Source organism: Cydia strobilella, chromosome 1 (genome assembly GCF_947568885.1).
Source record: "Cydia strobilella chromosome 1, ilCydStro3.1, whole genome shotgun sequence".
NCBI classification, from domain to species: domain Eukaryota; kingdom Metazoa; phylum Arthropoda; class Insecta; order Lepidoptera; family Tortricidae; genus Cydia; species Cydia strobilella.
In genome coordinates this window covers 17,692,676-17,716,015 of record NC_086041.1, presented here as the reverse complement: position 1 = coordinate 17,716,015, position 23,340 = coordinate 17,692,676, and the positions used below count along the sequence as shown (strand labels likewise).

Below are 23,340 nucleotides of genomic sequence, written 5' to 3'. Positions count from 1 at the left end.
TTTTTTTTGGGTATATAAAAACTATTTTATGAAATTTGCTATATGGAGGTTTTCGGGGGCTAAAAATTGATCTAGAGGTCTTATCCCTGGGAAAACGCGCATTTCTGAGTTTTTATATGTTCTTTGGGTGCAAATTTCAATTCGTTAATAAATTAGTGCGAATATTGCTCTCTTTTTCTTAAGACGATTCTCGCTGATTTAGCCTTGAGCGTCTGGGCAAATGTACCCGCTTCACCCCGCACTCCGCTCACTGCGATCGTACGTGAATTTTGACTCGCGGCACGGCAACGAGGTTCAAAGAATATAATAAGACAGCCCAGAGGCGCGCCGATTGCGCTATACTCGTATTTGTGTATCTTTTGACTGCAAAGAGTGCTTTTTTTGCTGCAAAGAGTGCTTTGCACTCTTTGCAGCTATTTTGTCCTTTGAGTATGAGTAGATTATGCATTTAGTGGAGGTCGAAAATTATAAGAAAAATATATTAATTTTATTAATAGTGCGTTTATAGTTCTTTTATCTCTTTAATAAATTAATAAATATAAATAATGCCATTAATAGTTGTAAACTAAGTACTACATTTTAAGAATTTACCTTACTATTAAACTATTGTGTTTTTTTCGAGTTATTGGTTGATAAATAAAATAGGTATTCAATTTCAAACTATTAGTTACAGTCAGAACTATTTTTTTCCTGTGACTTATAGTTTTTTCGTAAAAAACACTACTATATGCCGTTTTGCTACTAGGTATTTTTGCCTATTTCTACTAAACGGCATTTCAATTAAAATTATCTTTAAACTGAAAAATGTTTTAACAGTTCTGTAAATACAATGTAGCTTATAGCTTATGTCAATATTTTTTTTTAAGAAATTGAGCATTATTCAACATTTCCTGCGTAGGTAAAACAAAACAGGTATGGCGTGTGGCCGGCACCCGGCAGTCGCGTGCTAGCTTTAAGACGAGGAACCCCTACAAACTTTCAACCGCTCTTTAACCACTTTAGAGGATGAATTTTTAAAAACGCTGAAATTACTTTTCTAGTATTCTAATAATATGCCTCTATATTTATTTATTTAAGCGTATGGCGTAATATTGTAGGCAGTATATATGCTAATATTGTAACTTATTTTCAACACACTTGCTCAAAACGACGTTTTTATTCCACCGATTTTTGGCTCATAATCCTTATATGGCTCATAATATTAAACACGCGTCTTTCAGTGTATTATTCCACTCGTGATTTTTCATTATATTATCCGACTGAGTAAGGAAGCTAACTGATTGCTGATAATATGCATGGAAAGGGAGCCTTCTTTAATTGGTCGGACTGGCGGGCACGGGCGCGCCCGACCGCCTGCGCAGTGCGCGGCCCAGCCGGCCCGCCCGCCGCGCCGCCCGCGGCCGGGGCGAGCGAGGGCCGGCCGGCAGTACGAGTATAACAGATGAAACACACAATACTAACTGTTTTAACTATTAAATTAATTAATATGAAAGTTTCTTTTTCTTCTCGCAAGTGTGTTGAAAAACGTCGTATGAAACGCATGTGCATTGGTCATTACACACATCGGCTTTCTTATTGCGCGCTCGCTTACAGCTCGCGCGCACAATATCGCCTCGTGTGTAATAACCAACTTAGCACACTTGTATCATAATGTACTAATAAGTCGACATCCAACGCAGCCATCCGATCGCGTCAGGTGTCAGATTGGTAGGTATGTCTTCCGGGCTGCCTTGGAAACGTCTCTTTTGGCATCGTTCAACGATGTGCTGGGTAGTTTGGTCTTCAAGGCCGCACTCACACAACGGGCTCTCTTTCCATCCCCATTTGTGTCGCATATAATTGCACCTGCCATGACCTGTGCGGATTCTGTTGAGGGGGCTCCAGTATTTCTTCTGCAGCGAGAAGCCCTTCGGCTTCTGAGTAGCATGTTGGGTACTTTTGTGGTGACAACTCGTTGTTGTGCCTTTATATAAAGATTCAAGTTCCGCACCCAAGAAAATGTTTGACCCCATACAAACTTTCAACCTCTTTTTCATCACCTTTAGGGATGAATTTTCAAAAACGCTGAAATTAGTTTACTTCTCTCTTAATGAAATACCTTTTTACGAAGTTTTTAATTCCTAGCTTAAAATAAGATTTGAACCCTACAAACCCCTTTTTACCCTTTTAAGGGATGAATTTTTAAAAACTCGAATTCAGTTTGCTTGTATTCTAATAATATTTTTTTTTTTTTTTTATTACAAAAAGGCAAGCACTTGACCGCAATCTCACCTGATGGTAAGTGCCGATGCAGTCTAGGATGGATCATGCTTACCTAAAAGATGTCTATTCACTCTTGATTTAAAAAGATCCAAGTTATAGTGGACTGGGAATATATTTGCAGGAAGTGAATTCCACTCCTTAGCCGTTCGTATGATAAAGCTGGATGCATAGCGCTTAGTACGAATCAGTGGCAGAGTAACGACGTAAGGGTGAAACGCAAGTCCGCGTCTAGTCCCACGGTGACAGAATGGAGATGGGGGGATTAAATTATGTAATCCCATCGCACACTCCCCGAAATGTATCCTGTAGAACACCGATAAACAAGCTACCTTTCTACGGTGTTCAAGGCTCTGCAGTCTAGCCTCTACTAATCCCGCATCTCCAATAAGCTTCCTAGCGCGTTTGTCTATGGAATCTAAGGCGGCTAACTGATATTTGGCGGACCCATCCCAAAGGTGGCTGCAGTACTCCATACACGACCGGACTTGAGCTACGTAAAGCTGAAGAAGCTGCCCCGGTGTGAAGTACCGCTTGACCTTAGAGAGGACGCCCAATCGTCTAGCTGCAGATTTGGCCAGAGATTCAATATACGCCCCAAAGCTCAGGTTAGACGAGATACTCGTGCCAAGTAGCTGGCTCAGGTTAGACGAGATACTCGTGCCAAGTAGCTGGCTCAGGTTAGACGAGATACTCGTGCCAAGTAGCTGCTCAGGTTAGACGAGATACTCGTGCCAAGTAGCTGAAGATACTCGTGCCAAGTAGCTGAATATACAAAGATTCAAGTCCCGCACTCACAAAAAAAAATCGATCTCCATACAAACTTTTAACCCCTTTTTCACCACCTTGGGGATGAATTTTAAAACGACTCACGTTTTCTTGCTTTTTAATATAATACCTTTTTGCAAAGTTTCAAGTTCCTAGCTTAAAGTAAAATTTGCACCCCAAGACAAACTTTTATCCCCTTTTCAACCCCATTAGGGGTTTAATTTCCAAAAACGTCGAAATTACTTTTTTGTAATAGTCTATCTATGTGTTTCTAAGAACATTCAAAGCATTTGTACTGGATTCAAACTTTCAACCCCCTTTTAACCCCGTTAGGGGATGAATTTTCAAAAACACTGAAATTAGTTTTCTTGTAATTCAATAATATATATTTTTGCGAAGTTTCAAATTGCTAGCTTAAAATAAATCTTGAACCCCATACAAACTTTCATCTCCTTTTTAACCCCTTAGGGGTGAAATTTCTCAAATTTTTATAGCCTATAACCTGGCCGTGGATTTTTTCGCCAGATTAGTAAAATTTGCATCAAAATCCGTTCAGCCGTTATCATGTGATGCGCGGTCAAATAAACAGACAAACAGACAAAAATTCCAAAAACTATTGGAACGAGTTCTGTTATCGATTCTAAGTATCCCCAGCCAATTTTTTTTTTTCGAATATCTTCCATGTACTGACTTTCGACCCTCTTCCGCTTTATTATATGTATAGAAGAAGATCAATTATTTATTGTTTCGAGATGGAATGGAACATTATTCAAAACGTAAAACTTGAATGACATTATAATATGTCGGTTAGAAAACATTTATTTATTTATTTCAAATTAAGTTTTCTCAAACATACGTATATTATAGTATAATATATACGGATATTATCATTACATTCATTGTAATAGATCGCAAAATACCGTGTTGCGCTCGCTAATGCGCGTCGCAACCAAATCAGCGCTCTGCAGTTATTTATTCTTTGGCCACAATAACTGCGATATTATAGCACTTTGCTTGTGCATAAGCGAACATAGTGCAAGGAAGGCACGGAGCGACGAGCGACACAACCTCCTCGCCTCAAAGCTGGCACACGTCTGCCTGCCACGCCATTTTCAGGCTACATACGCATGAAATGTGGAAAAACGTTCGATTTCTTTAAAAAATATTTATTGATTTTCAAAAGCTATGTTGTATTTGTAGAACCTGGTAAAACATTTTTGTTAGTTTAAAAATAATTTTAATCGATTAAGCAGTTTAGTAGATATAAGCAAAGTTAGTTGCAAAACGGCCTGTCGTATTATTATTTTTTCGATGAAACTATAAATGTCAGGAAAAAAGTCAAATGTTACGATTGTTGTGCATAGAGTGAAGATGCATATATATTTTTTTATAATTTTTTGTTGACCCATTTAAAAGATATAAGCTCTAGAAAGTAACAGTTTTTGGCCAAAAACTGCGCGAAGCGCCTTAACCATATAAGCTTAGAATGCACTGCGATTCATTTCTTGCGGTTTCAGAACCGCAAAAAGTGTAACGTACGAAATGCCTCATAAGCGCACGCACTTGCAAGACTGAAACCGCAAGAATTTTAAATAAATAAATAAATATATATTTTTTTTATCATAGCATGTTTGTAAATAATTTAAATATACTTGTTAGTGTGTAGATTAGGCATTAAAAAAAAATTGCATGCTTATTATTAGCTAAGTAAGTGTGTGATCTAATTTTACATATTATGACCATGAATGTTACCACACTTAATGCAAATAAATATATTTAATTTTGTAGAGTAGTTTACTCCGAGAGGGATGGGGCGTGCGGGGTGAAGGTGAAAGCAAAGATGATTTACGATGTAGAAGTCTATTCCAGTCGGCACTAGTTACAATTACACTAACTATACTACTAAACTAACTGCCTAAGGCCGAGCGGCGTCCTAAAGGACAGCAGTCGAGCGCCTAGGTGATGTGAAGAAATTTACTGGGTTAACTATGTGAGTCAAGAAGGCCGGTTAGGTCCCAGATGGTACGCTACCGTTCGCTTATTTGACTCCTAACTATTTCTCAACATTTACAAAAATCACTTCATCGGGTCATTATTCTAGGAAAAATCTTAACACCGCGAAGTAGAAACGGCGTGCACTAAGCACAGTGACATCTAGTGAGATGGTTTGGTAAACAGTTAAGTTGTACAAACATGCCCATTGTTTTCATATGTTAAACTATTTGGATACATTCAATATATTTTTAGGAACATGTTACATGATGTTCCGTATTTTTTACAGGGTTTCAGAAGTCAGTAATGACGAGATATAATGGCGTGCTAACGCCATCTCTGTGTACATAGACGAATGATACATATGTATGGGTCGACAATGTTACATTAATCTATATCTATGCACATTCGTATTGTTTGCATAAAAACTAGTCAACACTTAACACAAGTTACACAAGGTTTTTAGAATTTTAAAGCTACGGGAAAGGTAAAATATGCCCAAAGTTTAACTCGAATTCGGGGCCTACTAGCGCCATCTAGTAGTCTCATGTGAACTAAACATGGCTTATGTTTTATTTGAGAAAGAGTCGCGTTACAGTCTCCCCCTCTGGAACTGCAGACGACCCGGCGCGGTGACAGGAGAGATGCGTTGAGTTTATCTTCGGGATCGTCCACGACGTCTCGTGTTTGTTACGGTATCTGCGTTGGGAATAGGGGTGGTTTTCTTGGGTCTCCCCCTCTTCCGCAAAGGTTGCACGGGCATGGGCAATTGTGCGTCGTCGCTACTCCGGTATGGGCTCAGATCCTTCGCGTGGTACAAGCCTACTGCTTCGGTAGGGTTGCTGGGTGAGGCGAGGATGTAATTGGAAGTCCCGATCCGTTCCTTTATGAGGTAAGGCCCGTCTCGCCGCGGTGCGAACTTAGCGCTAACTCCTTTAGCAGCATTGCTTAGGGTGTGTGTGGTTACTAATACGAGATCGTTATCCCTATAGGTCGGGGTCTCTCTCCGATCCTGGTCGGCGGTTTCTTTTCTTTGCTCCTCCTTCTGTTCACGAGTTTCTCTTGCTTTCTTTAGCGTGTCTGCTAGCAGTAGCAGTTTTGGAGTAATCTCTGGGACGAAGTTCTCGGATATTATAACTTCACGCAGATCTTTCTCGTTATCGTCAGGGGTTTTAAGTTCCCGGGCGAACGTTAAATACGCTGGGGTATATCCGGTAACGAGACTGGTTGCAGTGTTCATGGAAAATCTTATAGCGGTTAGCTTCTCATCCCAGTTAGTATGGTCTTCCTGGACTAGTATGGCCAATTGCACTTTCAGGTCTCGGTTTTTTCGTTCCACCGGATTAGCTTGTGGATGGTAGACGGGAGTAAACTGGTGCTTAACTCCTAAACAGTATGTTACTTGCTGCATGGTTGCGCTGACAAATTGCGGTCCATTGTCGCTAATAAGCCTTCGTGGCATTCCGTATCGGAGGAAAATTTCATTCACTAACAGTGAGGCGCAGTTTTCAGCGTTCGCTGTTTGCAATTGGAACAATTCCACCCAGCCCGTAGCTACGTCTTCCACAATGAAGATCCATGTGTTTCCTTTCCTCGTCGCCGGCAGGGGTCCAAACAAGTCGAAAGCTATCACCTCGAAGCGCTGGTTCAAGGGAGTTGTTTGGAGCAGTCCAGCGGGTTTCAAGTTAGTGGGCTTGTATCTCTGACAAGGCAAGCAGTTCTTGACATAGGATTCTATGTATTTCCGCATGGCCTTCCAGTAATACCTACGGGCAATCCTTTGGTACGTTTTTTCTATGCCGTAGTGTCCAGCAAGAGGATGATCGTGATATGTTGCCAGGATGTTTGCCCATTCATGCTGGGGTACCACTAGCTGTGCATCTTCGCATTCTTCACTGGGGTTATACCTATACAATAAGCCATTGTTTAGGAGGTACCCTTTGTTGCTCCAGTAAGCAGCATTTTCGGTATCGGTGCTTTCCAAAGCGTGCACGATTTTTGCTATGAGTTCGTCTTTCAGCTGTTCATAGCGTATCTCAGCAGGGCTACGTGTGACAGCGTCGGTAACCATGACAGTACATATCTCGCATTTCTCTGCGCTTTCTTGATGACAGAAAGGTCGGGATAAAGTGTCAGCTGTCACGTTAGTTTTACCTGGCAGGTACTTGATCGTGACATCGTACGCTTGTATTTGTAAGGCCCACCTCGCTAGGCGGCCTGTTGGGGACTTCAGCGTCATTAGCCATCTGAGGGCTTGATGATCCGTGTAAACAGTCACCGGGAGACCCTCGATGTACCCTCGGAATTTGCGGATCGCCCAAACCACAGCAAGTGCCTCTCTCTCTGTGGTTGTGTAGTTCTTCTCCGCTGGAATCAAGAGGCGGCTGGCGTACTCGACGGGGTGCTCGTCTTGCCCCTCCCCCTGGACCAAGACTGCCCCGAGCGCGTAACTACTCGCGTCAGCCTTGATTATATAGGGTTTTGTCTCGTCTGCTTGCTTTAGGACCGGTGCAGTTGTGAGGCAAGTCTTCAGCGTGCGGAAGGCTTCTTCTTGCTCGGCATTCCACTGCCAGGGTTGGTCCTTTTTGGTCAGACGCGTTAGTGGTTCACTTATTTTCGCAAAGTTTGGTATAAATCTTCTATACCAGGAACATGTTTGTAAAAACGATAACAGTTGCTGCAGGTTCCCAGGCGCTGGCATCTGTGTTATGGCAGCCACTTTCTGTGGATCAACCTGTAGACCTTGAGGAGTTATGTAGTGTCCCAAATATTTCACAGTTGCACAACAAAAGCTACATTTATCCAGGTTCACGGATAGGTTGATTTCTTTCAATCTCTTAAACACCTGGTCTAATTCCGTCAGGTGATTTTCGAAAGTTTCCGAAAAGATGATCAGGTCATCCAGGTAGGCCAACATTTTGATTGTCTGCAGGCTTACTCGCACTCGATCAATAAGGCGTTGGAACGTCGCAGGGGCGTTGCGAAGGCCAAAAGGCATTCTTTTGAAGCGGTAAATACCGAATGGGGTGATAAAAGCCGTCTTGTCCTGGTCTTCATCTCTGACTTTCACCTGCCAGTATCCTGCTTTAAGGTCAAGTGTTGTCATGTAGGCGGTGGGCTTGGCAGCGTGCAGCAGATCATCAATCCTAGGGATCGGATATGTGTCCGGGACCGTGATGGCGTTTAGGCGTCGATAGTCAACGCACACCCGAGTACTACCATCCTTCTTGGGTACCATGACGACGGGAGCTGCCCATGCAGAACAACACGGCTCTATAACCTTCTCCTCCAACATCTTCTGTATCTCTTCCTTAAGTATTTTCTGGCGTGGTGGTGACAGTCGATATGGCGGGATAGAGATTGGGCCATGGTCCACAGTTTCTATAGGATGTTCTGCCATCGTGGTTGGTTCCTTGCTAAATTGGAACACTTGTTCGTTGTCGCGCAGTAGTAGCTCCAGCTGGGCCTTCTGGCTGTCATCGAGCAAGGTAGATTGTGCGGCCTTTACTTCAAGCGAATTTATGCCAGTTCTGCTCGGTTCTGGGAATAGAGCAATCGAATTTGGTGATAGCTCGACTTCTGATGCTAGAAAAGTCTGCTGAGCGTCTTCGTACATACTGTCCACAAACCTCGGAGAATAACCGTCAAATAGGGGTTTCGGTCTTTTGGGAGCGGGTACTTCTGGCAAATCAGCGATTGTAATCGGGATCAGTTTATAGGGGATGGCAGCACTCTCGGAAGGTAGATCGGCGTCGAATGGCAAGGCACGTTGAAGAAATGATCTTCTTGAGCAGCGCGTTGAAGAAATGAGCTTCCCAGGAGCGCTCTCTGACACCGCCGATGCTGCTACGCCATGACTTATAGCAGGGCCTGACCAGTAGGTCGACGAGGCCCCTTCTTCATCCTCCTCTCCCAACTCATAAACGTTCGTGGGGTTGTCAATGAAGTGCCACGTCATCTGTGGTACATTCACTACCATGCCGGCATCCTGTAGGAAAGGTATTCCCAGGAGTGTTCGTGTATCCCGCTTGCCAGGGAACACAATGAATTTCGTAGGGACCGCACGGTCACATACTTCGACTACGCATTTAAGTTTTAAAACTTCTTGTAGCTTTTCGTCGCCATCAGCCAGTGTCACTCGTGCTGGTTCAGTGCTGATACGGTAGCCACGCATTTTCAAGCAAGTGTACAGTTGGTAAGAGGCCACATTGCTCCTGGCACCAGTGTCAATGAAGGCTGTCCCCGTGATGTTATCAATGCCAATTCCAATCATAGGCCTCTTGCGTATATCCATCGAGTCATCTTCAGCTATCCCAGCGGCGCAGAAATCGACGCGTTCTGTCTTGGTCACTTTCTTACTTTCGGTACACTTCGGGCATTTGCTTCGAACTACGCCTGGCGTTCCGCAACCGTAGCAAGCAAAAAGAGGTTGAGATGGAGATGGCGCTTGTGTAGCCGTTGCGGTAGTGACAGCAGCTGAAGGTTTGGCTTTCGAGGTATCTCGGTTTGCCTCACGTGCGGCTGCTTCTCTCGCCTTCTTCCGGCAGACATCTTCTGTGTGGCCCATAATCCGACAATGGTTACATCGGATGCGCTCCTTACTCTTTGCTGGTAGCGGTGGCTCGTCGTTAAGTAACAATTCCGCTGACTGCGCTGCTTCCAGGAGAGAGTCAAAACTCAAGACAGTTTCCCTTGGAACCTTCTTTTTTATACGTCTGTGTAAGTTCCCGTATACTATGTCGAGTTGCTGCTTTTCCGAGAGTGGGTCTGGTAGCTGAGCAAGCAGGTCTCGTTTCTTGGCTACAAAGGTCTCTGTCAGCTCACGAGGACCTTGATCAGTCATGACGATTTCTTTGTACAGCATATGAGCTGGTTTTTTGGGTGCAAATGCTCTGCGTAGTCTGCTGTCGAAGTCCGTCCAGGTTTTGACAGAATCCTTTATGCCGTTCCACCAAACAGCTGCGGCGTCCTTCAGGATGAGAGGAAGGCTACTTAGCGCGTCGCTGTCGCTTATGGTCCCGACGTTTTTAAAGCACGTAGCTGCCGTCAGAAACGTTTGCACGCAGGCTGGATCCCTTGTACCGTCGTAGGAGAAGGTGGCCTTGGCGAAGGAACTGTGTTTCGCCGGAGGCGGAGCAGGTCGTGCAGCGCTGGTAATTGCTCCCAATAGCTGCTGGAATTGACTCTCTGTCATATTGACCGTCATCTCTTTGCTTTGCCGCAATAGTTTCGCTCTTCGTGTCTCGACAGGCATAAACCTTGCGACGTCACAGCACGGCCCTCACGTTGTGCGCCAGATGTAGAGTAGTTTACTCCGAGAGGGATGGGGCGTGCGGGGTGAAGGTGAAAGCAAAGATGATTTACGATGTAGAAGTCTATTCCAGTCGGCACTAGTTACAATTACACTAACTATACTACTAAACTAACTGCCTAAGGCCGAGCGGCGTCCTAAAGGACAGCAGTCGAGCGCCTAGGTGATGTGAAGAAATTTACTGGGTTAACTATGTGAGTCAAGAAGGCCGGTTAGGTCCCAGATGGTACGCTACCGTTCGCTTATTTGACTCCTAACTATTTCTCAACATTTACAAAAATCACTTCATCGGGTCATTATTCTAGGAAAAATCTTAACACCGCGAAGTAGAAACGGCGTGCACTAAGCACAGTGACATCTAGTGAGATGGTTTGGTAAACAGTTAAGTTGTACAAACATGCCCATTGTTTTCATATGTTAAACTATTTGGATACATTCAATATATTTTTAGGAACATGTTACATGATGTTCCGTATTTTTTACAGGGTTTCAGAAGTCAGTAATGACGAGATATAATGGCGTGCTAACGCCATCTCTGTGTACATAGACGAATGATACATATGTATGGGTCGACAATGTTACATTAATCTATATCTATGCACATTCGTATTGTTTGCATAAAAACTAGTCAACACTTAACACAAGTTACACAAGGTTTTTAGAATTTTAAAGCTACGGGAAAGGTAAAATATGCCCAAAGTTTAACTCGAATTCGGGGCCTACTAGCGCCATCTAGTAGTCTCATGTGAACTAAACATGGCTTATGTTTTATTTGAGAAAGAGTCGCGTTACAATTTAATATAAGAAATTAGACTGAAACCACAAGAAATTAATCGCAGTGCGTTCTAAGCCTGTTCGGTTTCTTTTGTGACTTTTCAAGTTTTTTGTGGCATAAATAAAGCGAACTAATGCCAAAACGTCATTCATCGTACAAAACAACACACCTCGATGCTCACTTCGACAGAAATGATATTTGCACAAGCGTACTGAAGCAGTCTGTATAATCACTTCAAAATAACTCGTATTTGCGCAAGTCTAGACTTGCGCAAGTAAATCGTTTCGTGTGTGGCTAGCACACCTCGGTGAAAGAACAATATGGCGTCAAATGTCAAAATAATATGGCGTTCTAAAAAAAGACATTTATCCATATATATATATATATATATTTTTTTTTTATATTGTCGATAGAATCTGATGGTAGTAAATTTACTGTAACTACAAAATTTACTACGACAATAACTCTCTAGACACTATTCTCTTTGATATTGGTGATACTGTAGGACCAGTAACTATAAGTAGGTACAGAGTTCTTAATCCACAACTCATAAAATAGCGCAGCCTAGTTTTTGATTTTGAAAGCGTAAGTAGTCAGGTATAGCCATCACAACGATGTATAAACGGTGTTAAGTTTTTACGTAAAGCTTATGCTTTACGTAAAAACTTAACACCGTTTATATAACTTACGCTTATGCGTAACGAGCGTAAAGCGTGAACATGAAAATATGACCCATAAAAAGGTAATAGATTTCGGTGTTTCAGGTATCTTTCGGTTCTACGTCCCCTGCGCTCAGCGACCGCTCCGAGTTCCCGCTGTTCTGTCGCACCGTCGCCCCCGACTCGTCGCACAACCCTGCCAGGATCGCATTCATCAGGTACAACGCTGTCCTTAATGCGACCAAGAGCCGATATCTGATGACAGTGATGACATATTAATATTATTTGCCGAAATTGCGTCTCAAACATATAGGTAAGTACTGTAAAATATGCCTGCTTACTCCTCTCCAAATTTAGTTCCGTAATACGAAATTTTAAATATTTTTTTAAATTATTATACTGTGATAAGTATGTTGTGTAGCAATACTCAAATAACAAAATCAAACTCAGATTGTCACTCATTTAATAGGTTAAACTGGTTAAAGTGATGAAATATGAATATGGCAAATATGTAACAAAAATATTTTTTTAACAATCAACAAAAATGGTAATTTATAATAATAAATTGAATTTCAATCCCCTTTCTTTCCAATCCCAAAAATAAATTCCATCCCCTTAGGATATGAATTTTCAAAAACGCTGAAATTAGTTTTATTGTATTGTAATAAAATACCTTTTTAAGATGTTTCAAATTCCTAGCGTAAACTACAATTTGAATACAAACTGAATTTGAAAAAACGCTGTAATTAGTTTACTTGCATATTAATAAAACACCTTTTTATAAAGTTACAAATTCCTAGCTTAAAATATAACTTGAACCCCATACAAACTTTCACCCCCTTTTCAACCCGTTAGGCGTTGAATTTCTCAAAATCGCCTTACATTTCTTTTACACGGTTTAAATGTAACCTCGTGTGCTAATTTCAACTTTCTACTTTATGTAGTTTCGCCCTGGCCCCAAATATCCTTTCATCCCCTTTTAACCCCCTTCGGAGATGAAACGCTGAATTTAGTTTTCTTGTATTTTAATAAATTACCTTCTTATAAAGTTACAAATTCCTAGCTTTAAATAAAACTTGTACCTGTCGGCGAAGTTCTACTATTCGCATGGTCTGCATGGTCATCGGGTGGCACGTTTTCATGACCATCCCTTAGGATAGAGATAATAGAGAAGAAACAGACGTTTCACTTAAAAACTCACTTTTATTTACGACACGGGTATAGATAGCTCTTACACAGTCGAGGCTTAGCATAAGAATGAATCAAACAACGGCATGCAACCGCTTAAATAACCTTTCCAACCCTACCCCTCCAGGTAACACCTGCCACCTGCTATCTGAGATCACGCCACACCACCTGCGGTATGGTTGTTCTATCAATACCTATACAATTCCCAATTATTCATATTTCCGAGATCGTCTAAAAATAACAATTAATTTAATAATAATATTTATTTAATACAGTAACCTTGTGATTATTTTAATTAAACACATTCAATTTATCATTTCAAAATTATAATTAGTCAGTCAATTGACTATGCTTCCTTTGAATCAAATATTTTTATTTTTATTCGTAACTATCGACTTAAATAATAAAAATCTAATTAAAATTATTTAAAAAAACACGCATGTAAACAAACATCAAGGATTGCCGCCCACACGGCCATTCTGCTCCAGCGCGCTCCCTGCGCTGACCCTGGCATCACCCATCCTGGGATCTAGCCCACATCGGCATCACTCAACATAGAGATCTAGCCGCCAAGACCGGGAAAAAGGAAACGCGTGGTGGCCAGCCAGCGTTATAAGGAAGGTGTTGTGGATAAGGTGGAACAATGCATACACATAATTATAAATTTGTTAATACAAAAGAAAACACTTACAATAATATCTAATGAATAAAACCACGTTTGTTGAGTCTCGGTCTGTGAGCAGTTTTCATTTTGAACACTGCTACTCGTCTCATCCACCGCCCACACGGTAGACTCGTCATCATCAGTAATTCAGTATTAAATGGATCTGTCTGTCCCGTAGGAGTAGGTCTTAATAAATCATGGCTGGCGATCTTTTCAGTACTTCCACGTAAATTAACATGTTTTAATTTATAACGATAGTTTAGTAATATTTCTAACATTTCCATGGGACCTCAAATTTTGCACCCAATTTGGTAGTATGTCTTTCATGACGACGCATCAAAACAAAATCTCCACTTTGTAAGGTTTGACTCGCGCTTTACCTATATCAAACCTCACTGTCTTGAAAAGATCGCTCGTCCATCCTTTGCTTACAAACATTTCTAACAAAAGTAAGGTTTCTATAGGCTCATCATCGTCAACTTGAAGAAGCTTGGTAATATACTCTGCTCTGCCTGACCATTTGCTCTACTAGCGCCTTTAGCCACAACGTAATGCTCAGTACGAAAATTATTACAAAATCTTTAAATTCTAGCGACGTCATACTTTTATCTTGGTCTGTTATAATAGAGTTAATAATTCCTTTTTGTTTTTTTTTGCGGAATCTATTGTACGGTCGTCAGCATAAACTAGATGAACGTATTTGGTGAATGCGTCTATAAAAACTAATGCAGACTCGGTTTCAGTTCGGGTCCCATACATACGGCCAGTTATGTCCGCATGGGCGGTACGAAAGGAGCCACTTTATCAATAGGATATAGAGATATTTGCCTAGTGCTTTGTTTATGGCGTAAAGTAACGCACCTTCCCTAACCTATCTATCTGGTTAGCAATCAAAGGCAATGGAAACTTGGAAAGTGGGCTCTTAAAGTGCTAGCATCCAGCTCACGGAAATCTATGCAAAATCGATCTAAACCATCCTTTTTCTTAACTATCAAAATTGGACTACTAAAAGGAAGTGTTGTTTTCAATTTACTGGTATTTACTTTGGAAACTAGATTTTGAAAGCTGTCTTTATATTTATCAACAATGCATGCATGTAATATTTTTTTTTTTTGTAAATCAGTATCTTTTACGTCAGTATTTAAATCAGGCTCAAGACATGATTATTTTTGTATGCATTCGCTTACTAAGAAATTGCGTTTTACAGAAATATCATTTTTTTGCTTGGATGACAAAAAGTCAAATCCAATTATGATATCATGTTGTATCTCAGTATCTTTAACAACATAAAACTCCTAACTCAACACAAGTACCAGCTATTTCCACCGTATTAGTAACGGTCTGTCTTGAATCAAATGGGTGTTCACCTGCACCGAAAACGTGGCGTTAACAGCCTTTCTCTTCCCGGGAATCGAACCAAAGAAGTGATTTCGCATCAGTGAACAATCAGCACTAGTATCAAACAAGCAAGGATAAGTAACGTTACCTATTTTAACTGTAGTAATACTACGGGCCTGGCGGTAAAAATTACCTACTGCAAAGGATTACTGACTTGACTGAATTCGACCGCTCATTTAACATTTTACGAAAACAATTATTTTCAACATGACCCTTTTTATTACAATATTTGCATTCCACTGATTTAGTATCATTAGGGGCTTTAGACTCGCTTCCGACAGTAGTGGAATTATCAGATCCGGAATAATTAAGCGCCTTGCAATCGCGAAAGCGATGACCAGGTTTATTACACCTAGAGCAAATAGACAAATAGTCTGGTTTAATACCTACTTCATCTTCAGTGGCGCGAGCTTTCTGAGAATTGTTATTATTGTTTGTTTTTTCTAATGTATCGAATTTACGTTTACGGTATGTCTTCAAAACAGGTACTAGTTTAGGCAAAGAGTCAGGCGTATTTCGTAACAATTCAGATCTAATATGTTCAGGATAAATACCTGTGATAACCGCATCCACAGCATCGGCATCATTAGCTTCCGGCCGCACGCGCTTGAATAATGTTCAAGCTGTAATGGCGTATTCGGCGTAGCTCGATGCTTGGTCCGACGTGTAGTTGCGCCATTTCTGTACATCATCAGCATACCGGAACTCCTTCGAGAAGGTCTTGATTAGATCTTCCTTCACCTGGTCCCAAGTAGTTGAATGTAGAGACCACGTGTCGGCCCACACTTTTGCTCTTCCTTTTAACTGAAGTATGGCTTTCATCCGTGCTTCTTTAGGTGATATAGCGAAAACGGAAATGGTTTCATCGACATTAGCGCACCAATCTCGAATATCATGAGATCGTACATCCGGGTCGAACGGAGGTAGGTAAAAATTTCCTCGTTCAAGGGGTAGCGCCGGCTGTTGTGGATTAGCGGCGGTGGCGGACACTGCCGCATTAACAGCACTTGCTGCGGCTTGCTTGGAGACTGTTGTTACCAGGCTCATCACTTGGTCCATGGTAAAAGTAGGCTCAAGTTGAACAAGCGATCGGCGGCGCCCGCCTAGTATAGGGGATTGTGATCCCACCGCTGCTGTCGGCGAAGTTCTACTATTCGCATGGTCTGCATGGTCATCGGGTGGCACGTTTTCATGACCATCCCTTAGGATAGAGATAATAGAGAAGAAACAGACGTTTCACTTAAAACTCACTTTTATTTACGACACGGGTATAGATAGCTCTTACACAGTCGAGGCTTAGCATAAGAATGAATCAAACAACAGCATGCAACCGCTTAAATAACCTTTCCAACCCTACCCCTCCAGGTAACACCTGCCACCTGCTATCTGAGATCACGCCACACCACCTGCGGTATGGTCGTTCTATCAATACAATTCCCAATTATTCATATTTCCGAGATCGTCTAAAAATAACAATTAATTTAATAATAATATTTATTTAATACAGTAACCTTGTGATTATTTTAATTAAACACATTCAATTTATCATTTCAAAATTATAATTAGTCAGTCAATTGACTATGCTTCCTTTGAATCAAATATTTTTATTTTTATTCGTAACTATCGACTTAAATAATAAAAATCTAATTAAAATTATTTAAAAAAACACGCATGTAAACAAACATCAAGGATTGCCGCCCACATACCCCATACAAATTTCCATCTCCTTTTTAACGCCCTTAGGGGATGAATTTTTAAAAAAGCTGAAATTATGTTTCAAGTCCCGCACGCACTCAAAAAAAATATTTGACCTCTATACAAACTTTCAACCCTTTGGGGGTGAAATTTCGAAAACGCTGAAATTCGTTTTCTTTTCTTATAATCAAATACCTTTTAACAAAGTTTTAAGTTCCTAGCTTAAAATATAATTTGAACCCCATACAAACTTTCAACCTCGTTTTAACCTTTTTAGGGGATGAATTATGAATTTTTAAACGATCGGCAACGAGCGGCATTATATTTATATCGGAGCATCGTTAATAATGGCGTAAGCGCCATCGACAATAAGGTCCCTTTTTATAGAAAATACCACATATAATAGATAATGCAGTCCATCCTGTACCTACATCATCGTTATTAATTTCAGCCATTTATTGCCTACTGCTGAGCACCTACTAAATATTTAATTTCTAGGAAACAACTCATCTCTGTATCAATACCTATATAAAACTAAATTTGCTATAGGGAACGTGCATTAACTGTAGGGGCAGCACAGGATACCCCTGTTTATTGGCGCGAAGTGTAAATATCAAGTTTATACTTCCAATATAGCCCACAAGATGGCAGAACCTACAATGCATAATAAAACGTACATGAACTATAGAGGGCATCACTTTCTTTGGCGTGAAGTATCAATGTCACAGTCAATGTATAGTTTATGTTTCCGATTCAGGCCACAAGATGGCAGACCCTCCAACGCGCACGGCCCCTATAGGTACTTAGGAAAAACTGTTCCTATAAAAATATACAGGAAAGCCAAATACTGTATGTAGTAAACACCTACATATAGAGCCATACACTCATTATTAAATTCGTACGTGATGTGATACAATGTGAATTTGTACAATGAGATTGCAGTCAATTTTGTATTCCCGACGCGTTTATTTAAATTAAGTACATACATTTCGATATTAAAATATCTGTACTATCGAAAGTGGAGCAATTTGGATAACGTAGGTACAGTACAGTCAAGTCAACATCAATATATATAGTAGCGGATGAAACAAGGCGCCAAATAACAAAATAGGTATAGGCCTAGGGATATATATTTACCGTTCGTGTTCAAAAGTAGGTATATGTTACAGTCTAATTCTTCTACAAATAAAAACATTTATTTTTGTGTAAGTTATTAAATAATCGTACAGTCGACTACAAAGAGATTTATCCACTTTTCACCTTACTGCATTGTAATAAAGTAAAAAAGTGGATACATCTCTTTGTAGTCGACAGTACATACTTATGGCGCTAAGTCTAATATGCTGACTGTACCGACTAAAATTATCGTACCTAGGTGCTTTTTTACGAACTAACATTTCAGTGCTTCTTAACGATTTTCTCATTTTATCCTACATAAGCGGGGTCAGGCTTTCAAACTTAATACAGCAGGTGACACCATGGTTGAGAAATAGAATAGAATAGAATTTCATTTAATCAAGTAAGATTTTACAATCTCTTTTGAATCGTCAAAAGTACATTACAACTAAATTAAAAAATAAATAACAGCTTACAAAATACAAAATTCAACAATTAAATTTTACTACCAATACAAATGCATTTTATAATTCATTCATTTACTAATAAAATGGCATCTAACATTTTAATTCAATTAAAAAACTTATTTATTTATTATATACTTTACAAAATAAACTAAAATTAGACCTAAACAAATTAAAACTAACAGAAATTACAGAAATAAATAAGACTATTAATAACCGATATGAGGCTTTCGCGAGTGCAGCTATACAATCGGTATTGGAAATGGATACATCACTATAGCGCAGCAAGGACTTGACAGATGAGTATCGCCGTAATGGCGTCGCCTAGTGGAGTTTCCCAAGTTGTTAGTTTTTATTGTATTAAATTCTTTATTTGATGATGATGTCAGGGAACTTACCATTATGCATGTCTAGGAATACCTCAAGATTGCTATAAGCAAATCGTTCAAGATATCGAGAGCAGCGGATGGCAGTGTCAATCTTTCAATAATGTTTCGAAACGTCGTAGAGGCGATAACACACCTGTGCGAAAACATTTTGAGCATTCGCCACCTACAACAACAGAAGCCGACATGTCAATATGTGATGAGCCGCGGCAGGCCGAGCTCGATTACAGCACAATCAATCAAAGCTACTCGACGGAGCTAAATCTGGAGGTGCTATCAAGATTGCTCGACATAAAATTAGGTGACGTAAAAAATGAAATCCGGGGGTTAGACTCCAAATTAAGTACAACAAGAGATCAAATTTTTATGCAAATTAACCAAGAAATGACTGTTGCTATTAGCCGGATAAAAAAAGAATTTACGGATTCTACGGACCTACTAAACAATCGAATAAATGCTATTCAAACAGATGTAGTATCTATGAATGATAAAATAAGAGCGTTAGAATTGGAGAATTCGCGTCTTAACGCAGAATTATTTGCCGCGAAAAATACCCACATACAGCAGACTAACACTGCAGAGCTCACGAGCGTAATCGCCGAAATACGTCAAGAGTTGAACGATAGAGACCAAGCCTTACTAAAACGACGTGGAAATCACAGGGATACCGGAACAGCCTGGGGAATCAACCCTGCACATTGTGCAAGCCTTATCGTCAAAGATAGGCATGTCATTGGAAGATCGAGAAGTAGTCAGTGTGGAGCGTGTAGGACCGCAGAGATCAACAAATGCTGGTACAGCTGGTAACACTAGACTGCACCCCCGCCCCCTGGTCCTGCGTCTCGCAAGAAGGTCGTCGAGGGACAATCTACTGCGGAACGCGCGGATTCGTCGAGGTCTGGACACGAGTGGCATAGGATTACCAGAACACAGCCCATGCCGTGTTTATGTCAATGAAAGGCTGACAAAAACCAACCGAAAACTTTTCTGGCAGACTCGGCAGGCGGGCGGTGCTGCCGGATGGAGGTTCATATGGACCAAGGACGGGTGCATATACGCTAAAAAAACGGACGGTAAGGACAGCAAAACAGTCCGAATACGGACGGAGTGAAAATGACATTCGGCAGGTTTTTGGTGTGGACCCTATTATTATTAAAGTATAACGAGAAATGTGTTTACGTTTATAGTTTATTTAGATAAGTCAAAAGAGAAAATTGTAAATAACAACGTTTCATAGCAACATCTAAATCAACGACAAAACACTTTAGTGTAAAGAGGATGTTCATCCTTAATATTCCCTCTTCTTTTTCAAACCGAAGGCTTCGCATAGTTTGAACAGTCTTGGTTTGTAAAGAGGTTTCGTAAACATATCAGCAAGTTGATCTGCTGTCGGTACTTGCTCAATTGTTATATCTTTTTCAGACACACACTGTCTCACATAGAAGTGTTTCAGTTTTATGTGTTTCGTCTTCCGGTGTTGCTCATATGGAGGATTGTACGCAAGCTTGATTGCAGACTCATTGTCAATGCGCAAAATTGGCGTATCTAGTTTTATTTTCAGGTCTTGGAACAATCTCCTTAGCCAAACAATCTCACGGCTGGCTTCACTAGCCGCTACTATCTCCGCATCTGTAGATGATAGTGCAATGACAGTTTGCTTCGAACTTCGCCATGATATTGCTGAACCAGCATACAGGCATACTATTCCACTAGTGGAGCACCCCGTCGCGTCGTCTCCACCGTGATCGGCATCGCTGTAGCACACCAGACGCTTTTCACCTTTCTTATACTCAAGCCCTGTATCGACAGTTCCCTTCAAATATCTAAGTATTCTTTTTACTTGTTGTACATTACTTGAGGTAGGTTTATCTAGGTTTCGTGATACAACTCCAACTGCATACGCAATATCCGGTCTCGTCCCAACCATTAAGTACGATAAGGACCCAACGGCTTCCCGGTAAGGAAAGTCTAACTGGTCAGGACTTTGATGATCCTCCATTACTCTTTCAGGCTTTAGTATGGGTGTTCCAACCTCCTTACAGTTATTCATTCCATACTTTTCAAGCAATTTTATCGTGTAAGCCGTTTGGTGGACTTTAATAGTACCATCTTTGTGTTGATCTATTTCAAGCCCCAGAAAATAGGACGGTATCTTCGTGGTGATTTTAAAACGTCCTTTTAACTGATTGTTCATGAAGTCATCAGCCTCTTTTGCGTCTGACGCGGCCAACAATCCGTCATCGACATATAGTGCGAGCAGTATTTTCTTCTGTTCTCGTTCTCTGACATAAACACAAGGATCTGCTTCACTCTGAATGAAACCTGACCCTATAAGAAAGTCATGGATGCACTCGTTCCAACACTTAGGCGCCTGTTTCAACCCGTATAGGCTTCTTTTCAGTTTGCATACTCGATTCGTTCCATTGTCGTATCCCTCTGGCTGTCGCATAAAGATCTCTTCCTTGACAGTACCGTAAAGAAAAGCAGTAGTGACGTCAAACTGTCTAAGTACTAAACCTTCATTAGCAGCAATACTAAGTAGCATCCGGATTGTGCTCATTTTTGCTACAGGGCTAAATGTTTGGTCATAATCTATACCCTTCTTTTGTGTATATCCAACAGCGACTAATCGTGCTTTGTACTTATCGACTGTACCGTCAGGGTTTCTTTTGATTTTAAAGACCCATTTGCATCTTAATGCTTTTCTATTTTTAGGTAGGGTTGTCAATTCCCAGGTTTCGTTCCCTTGTAGGGATTGTACTTCATTGTTCATGGCTTCTATCCACTTATCTTTTTCAGGGCTTCTTAGGACGTCTTGGTACGAAGTGGGTTCAGAGATAGATATAGCCTCATTAAGAAATTGATAAAAACTAAACCACTTCGGAGGTTTTATCTGGTTCCGATCGCGAAGCTGTCGTGTCGGAGGTTCAATATCTGCTGTTTCTTCATCTTCCATTGACTCGTAATCCTCAATGACACTTGCCTCTGAAGGTGGATGAGCGTGACTTTGATCGCGATAGTCATCTTCGACGCTTGCCTCTAAAGGTGGAGGAGTGTGACTCACCTCACGAAATTCCTCTCCCACACTTGCCTCTATAGGTGGAGGAGTGTGACGACTCACCTCGCGGCAACGCCCTTCAATGGTACCCTCTTCAAGTCGATGAGAGTGACTCTTCTTGCTAGCAGTTTCAGATTCTGTAAGAGACAAAGGAAAGTCATAGGTGTTTGTTTTAGGCTGAGGCTTTATCGAGTTTCTATCTATCTTGGTTTCCTCAGCTAGAGGTGCTTCATTAAAGACAACATCTCGGGATCTGATAAGTTTTAGTTCCTCTATATTGAAAACTCTGTAACCTTCATCGCCGTCATACCCGATGAGTATTCCTGTTTGTGCTTTTTTGTCCAGCTTACTAGTCCTTTTCTGCTTTGGGAGATGGACGTAGCAGTCGCATCCTATTACCCTTAGGTGATCAATTCTTGGCTTCTTGCCATACCAACGTTCGTGCGGAGACATTCCTTCTACAGGAGTAGGCCCTGTCCTGTTTAGGATGTACACCGATGTATTTGTTACTTCAGCCCATAGACCTTCTGGGATCTTATTGCGGGCGTGCATCAGTGTCCTTGTCATCTCTACGACCGTGCGATTTTCTCTTTCTGTGGACATATTCTGCTCAGGAGTGTATGGCATGGTAAACCTTTGTTTGATCCCATATTTTCTCAAAGTATTCCTTACTAATTCATTGTCAAATTCTCCTCCATTATCGCTTAACAATTCCTGTATTACGTGTCCGGAAGTTTTCGCTTCAGCAAGAAAGTCCTTTAGCCGTGCGTGGACTTCAGACTTCTGTCTCAGAAAGTAGATCCAGCGATACTTTGAGTAAGCGTCTTTGAACAGAACGTAGTATCTACACTTCGAGATCGAGTAAGGAAAGGGACCGCATACATCAGTGCTGATTATCTCTCCAGCCTTTGTGGCTCTTGGTCTCATACCAAATTTTTGCCTATGGCTCTTTCCAAAAACGCAGCCTTCACAAATATCTGATGAACTTGACGAGTTTAACTTTACTCCTAGCTCTTGCTGTATCAGTTTGGCCACATGTCTCTTGTTCTGATGTCCCAGGCGTTCATGGTAGAGTTGAAGATTCTGAGGTGCTGATAATTGGTTCACTTTCACTTCAAGCTTCGGCATCAATACCTTGACATTAAGTTTATATAAATCGCCATATTTGGCTCGATTTCCAAGTAATAGCACTTTTTCATCATCCTTCAATATACAAGACAAGCCATTTGACTTAAAAGAACTATTTTTCAGCGTATCTTGCGCGTACAGCACGGAAAATAAGTTTCGTTTAATGCTTGGTATGTACCATACGTTTGATAGGATTACTTGCTCTTTGTGGCCGTTAATGTCAGCTTCAAGATGGATTGAGCCTTTTCCTAGGGCTTGTATCTTCTGTCCATTGGCTGTCATTACTCTCGTAGAGGACTCATCAAAATTTTCAAAAGTTTTATATATATCTCTTCTGTTAGAGACGTGACTTGTCGAGCCATTATCTACATACCACGAGTATGGATCCGTATTCTTTGTTTCGCAGGTAAGAGCAAGGTCAGTCAGTGTCAATGTTACAATATTATAGGTTTGCTTCGGAGGTTTAGGAGGTCTACCAT

The 23,340-nt window shown here is 40.9% G+C and overlaps 1 protein-coding gene and 1 pseudogene across 1 annotated transcript in view; one reads left to right on the top strand and one right to left on the bottom strand.

The window, feature by feature from the left end:
- Positions 1 to 23,340, top strand: part of LOC134748947 (gamma-aminobutyric acid type B receptor subunit 2) — a 320,538-nt gene that overhangs the window by 252,503 nt on the left and 44,695 nt on the right. Inside the window, exon 6 of the mRNA XM_063687384.1 lies at positions 11,870 to 11,982. Within this exon, the coding sequence (XP_063543454.1) occupies positions 11,870 to 11,982 (113 nt within the window). The remainder of the gene's footprint in view (positions 1 to 11,869; positions 11,983 to 23,340) is intronic.
- On the bottom strand, positions 14,855 to 17,145 carry LOC134747836 (uncharacterized; annotated as a pseudogene).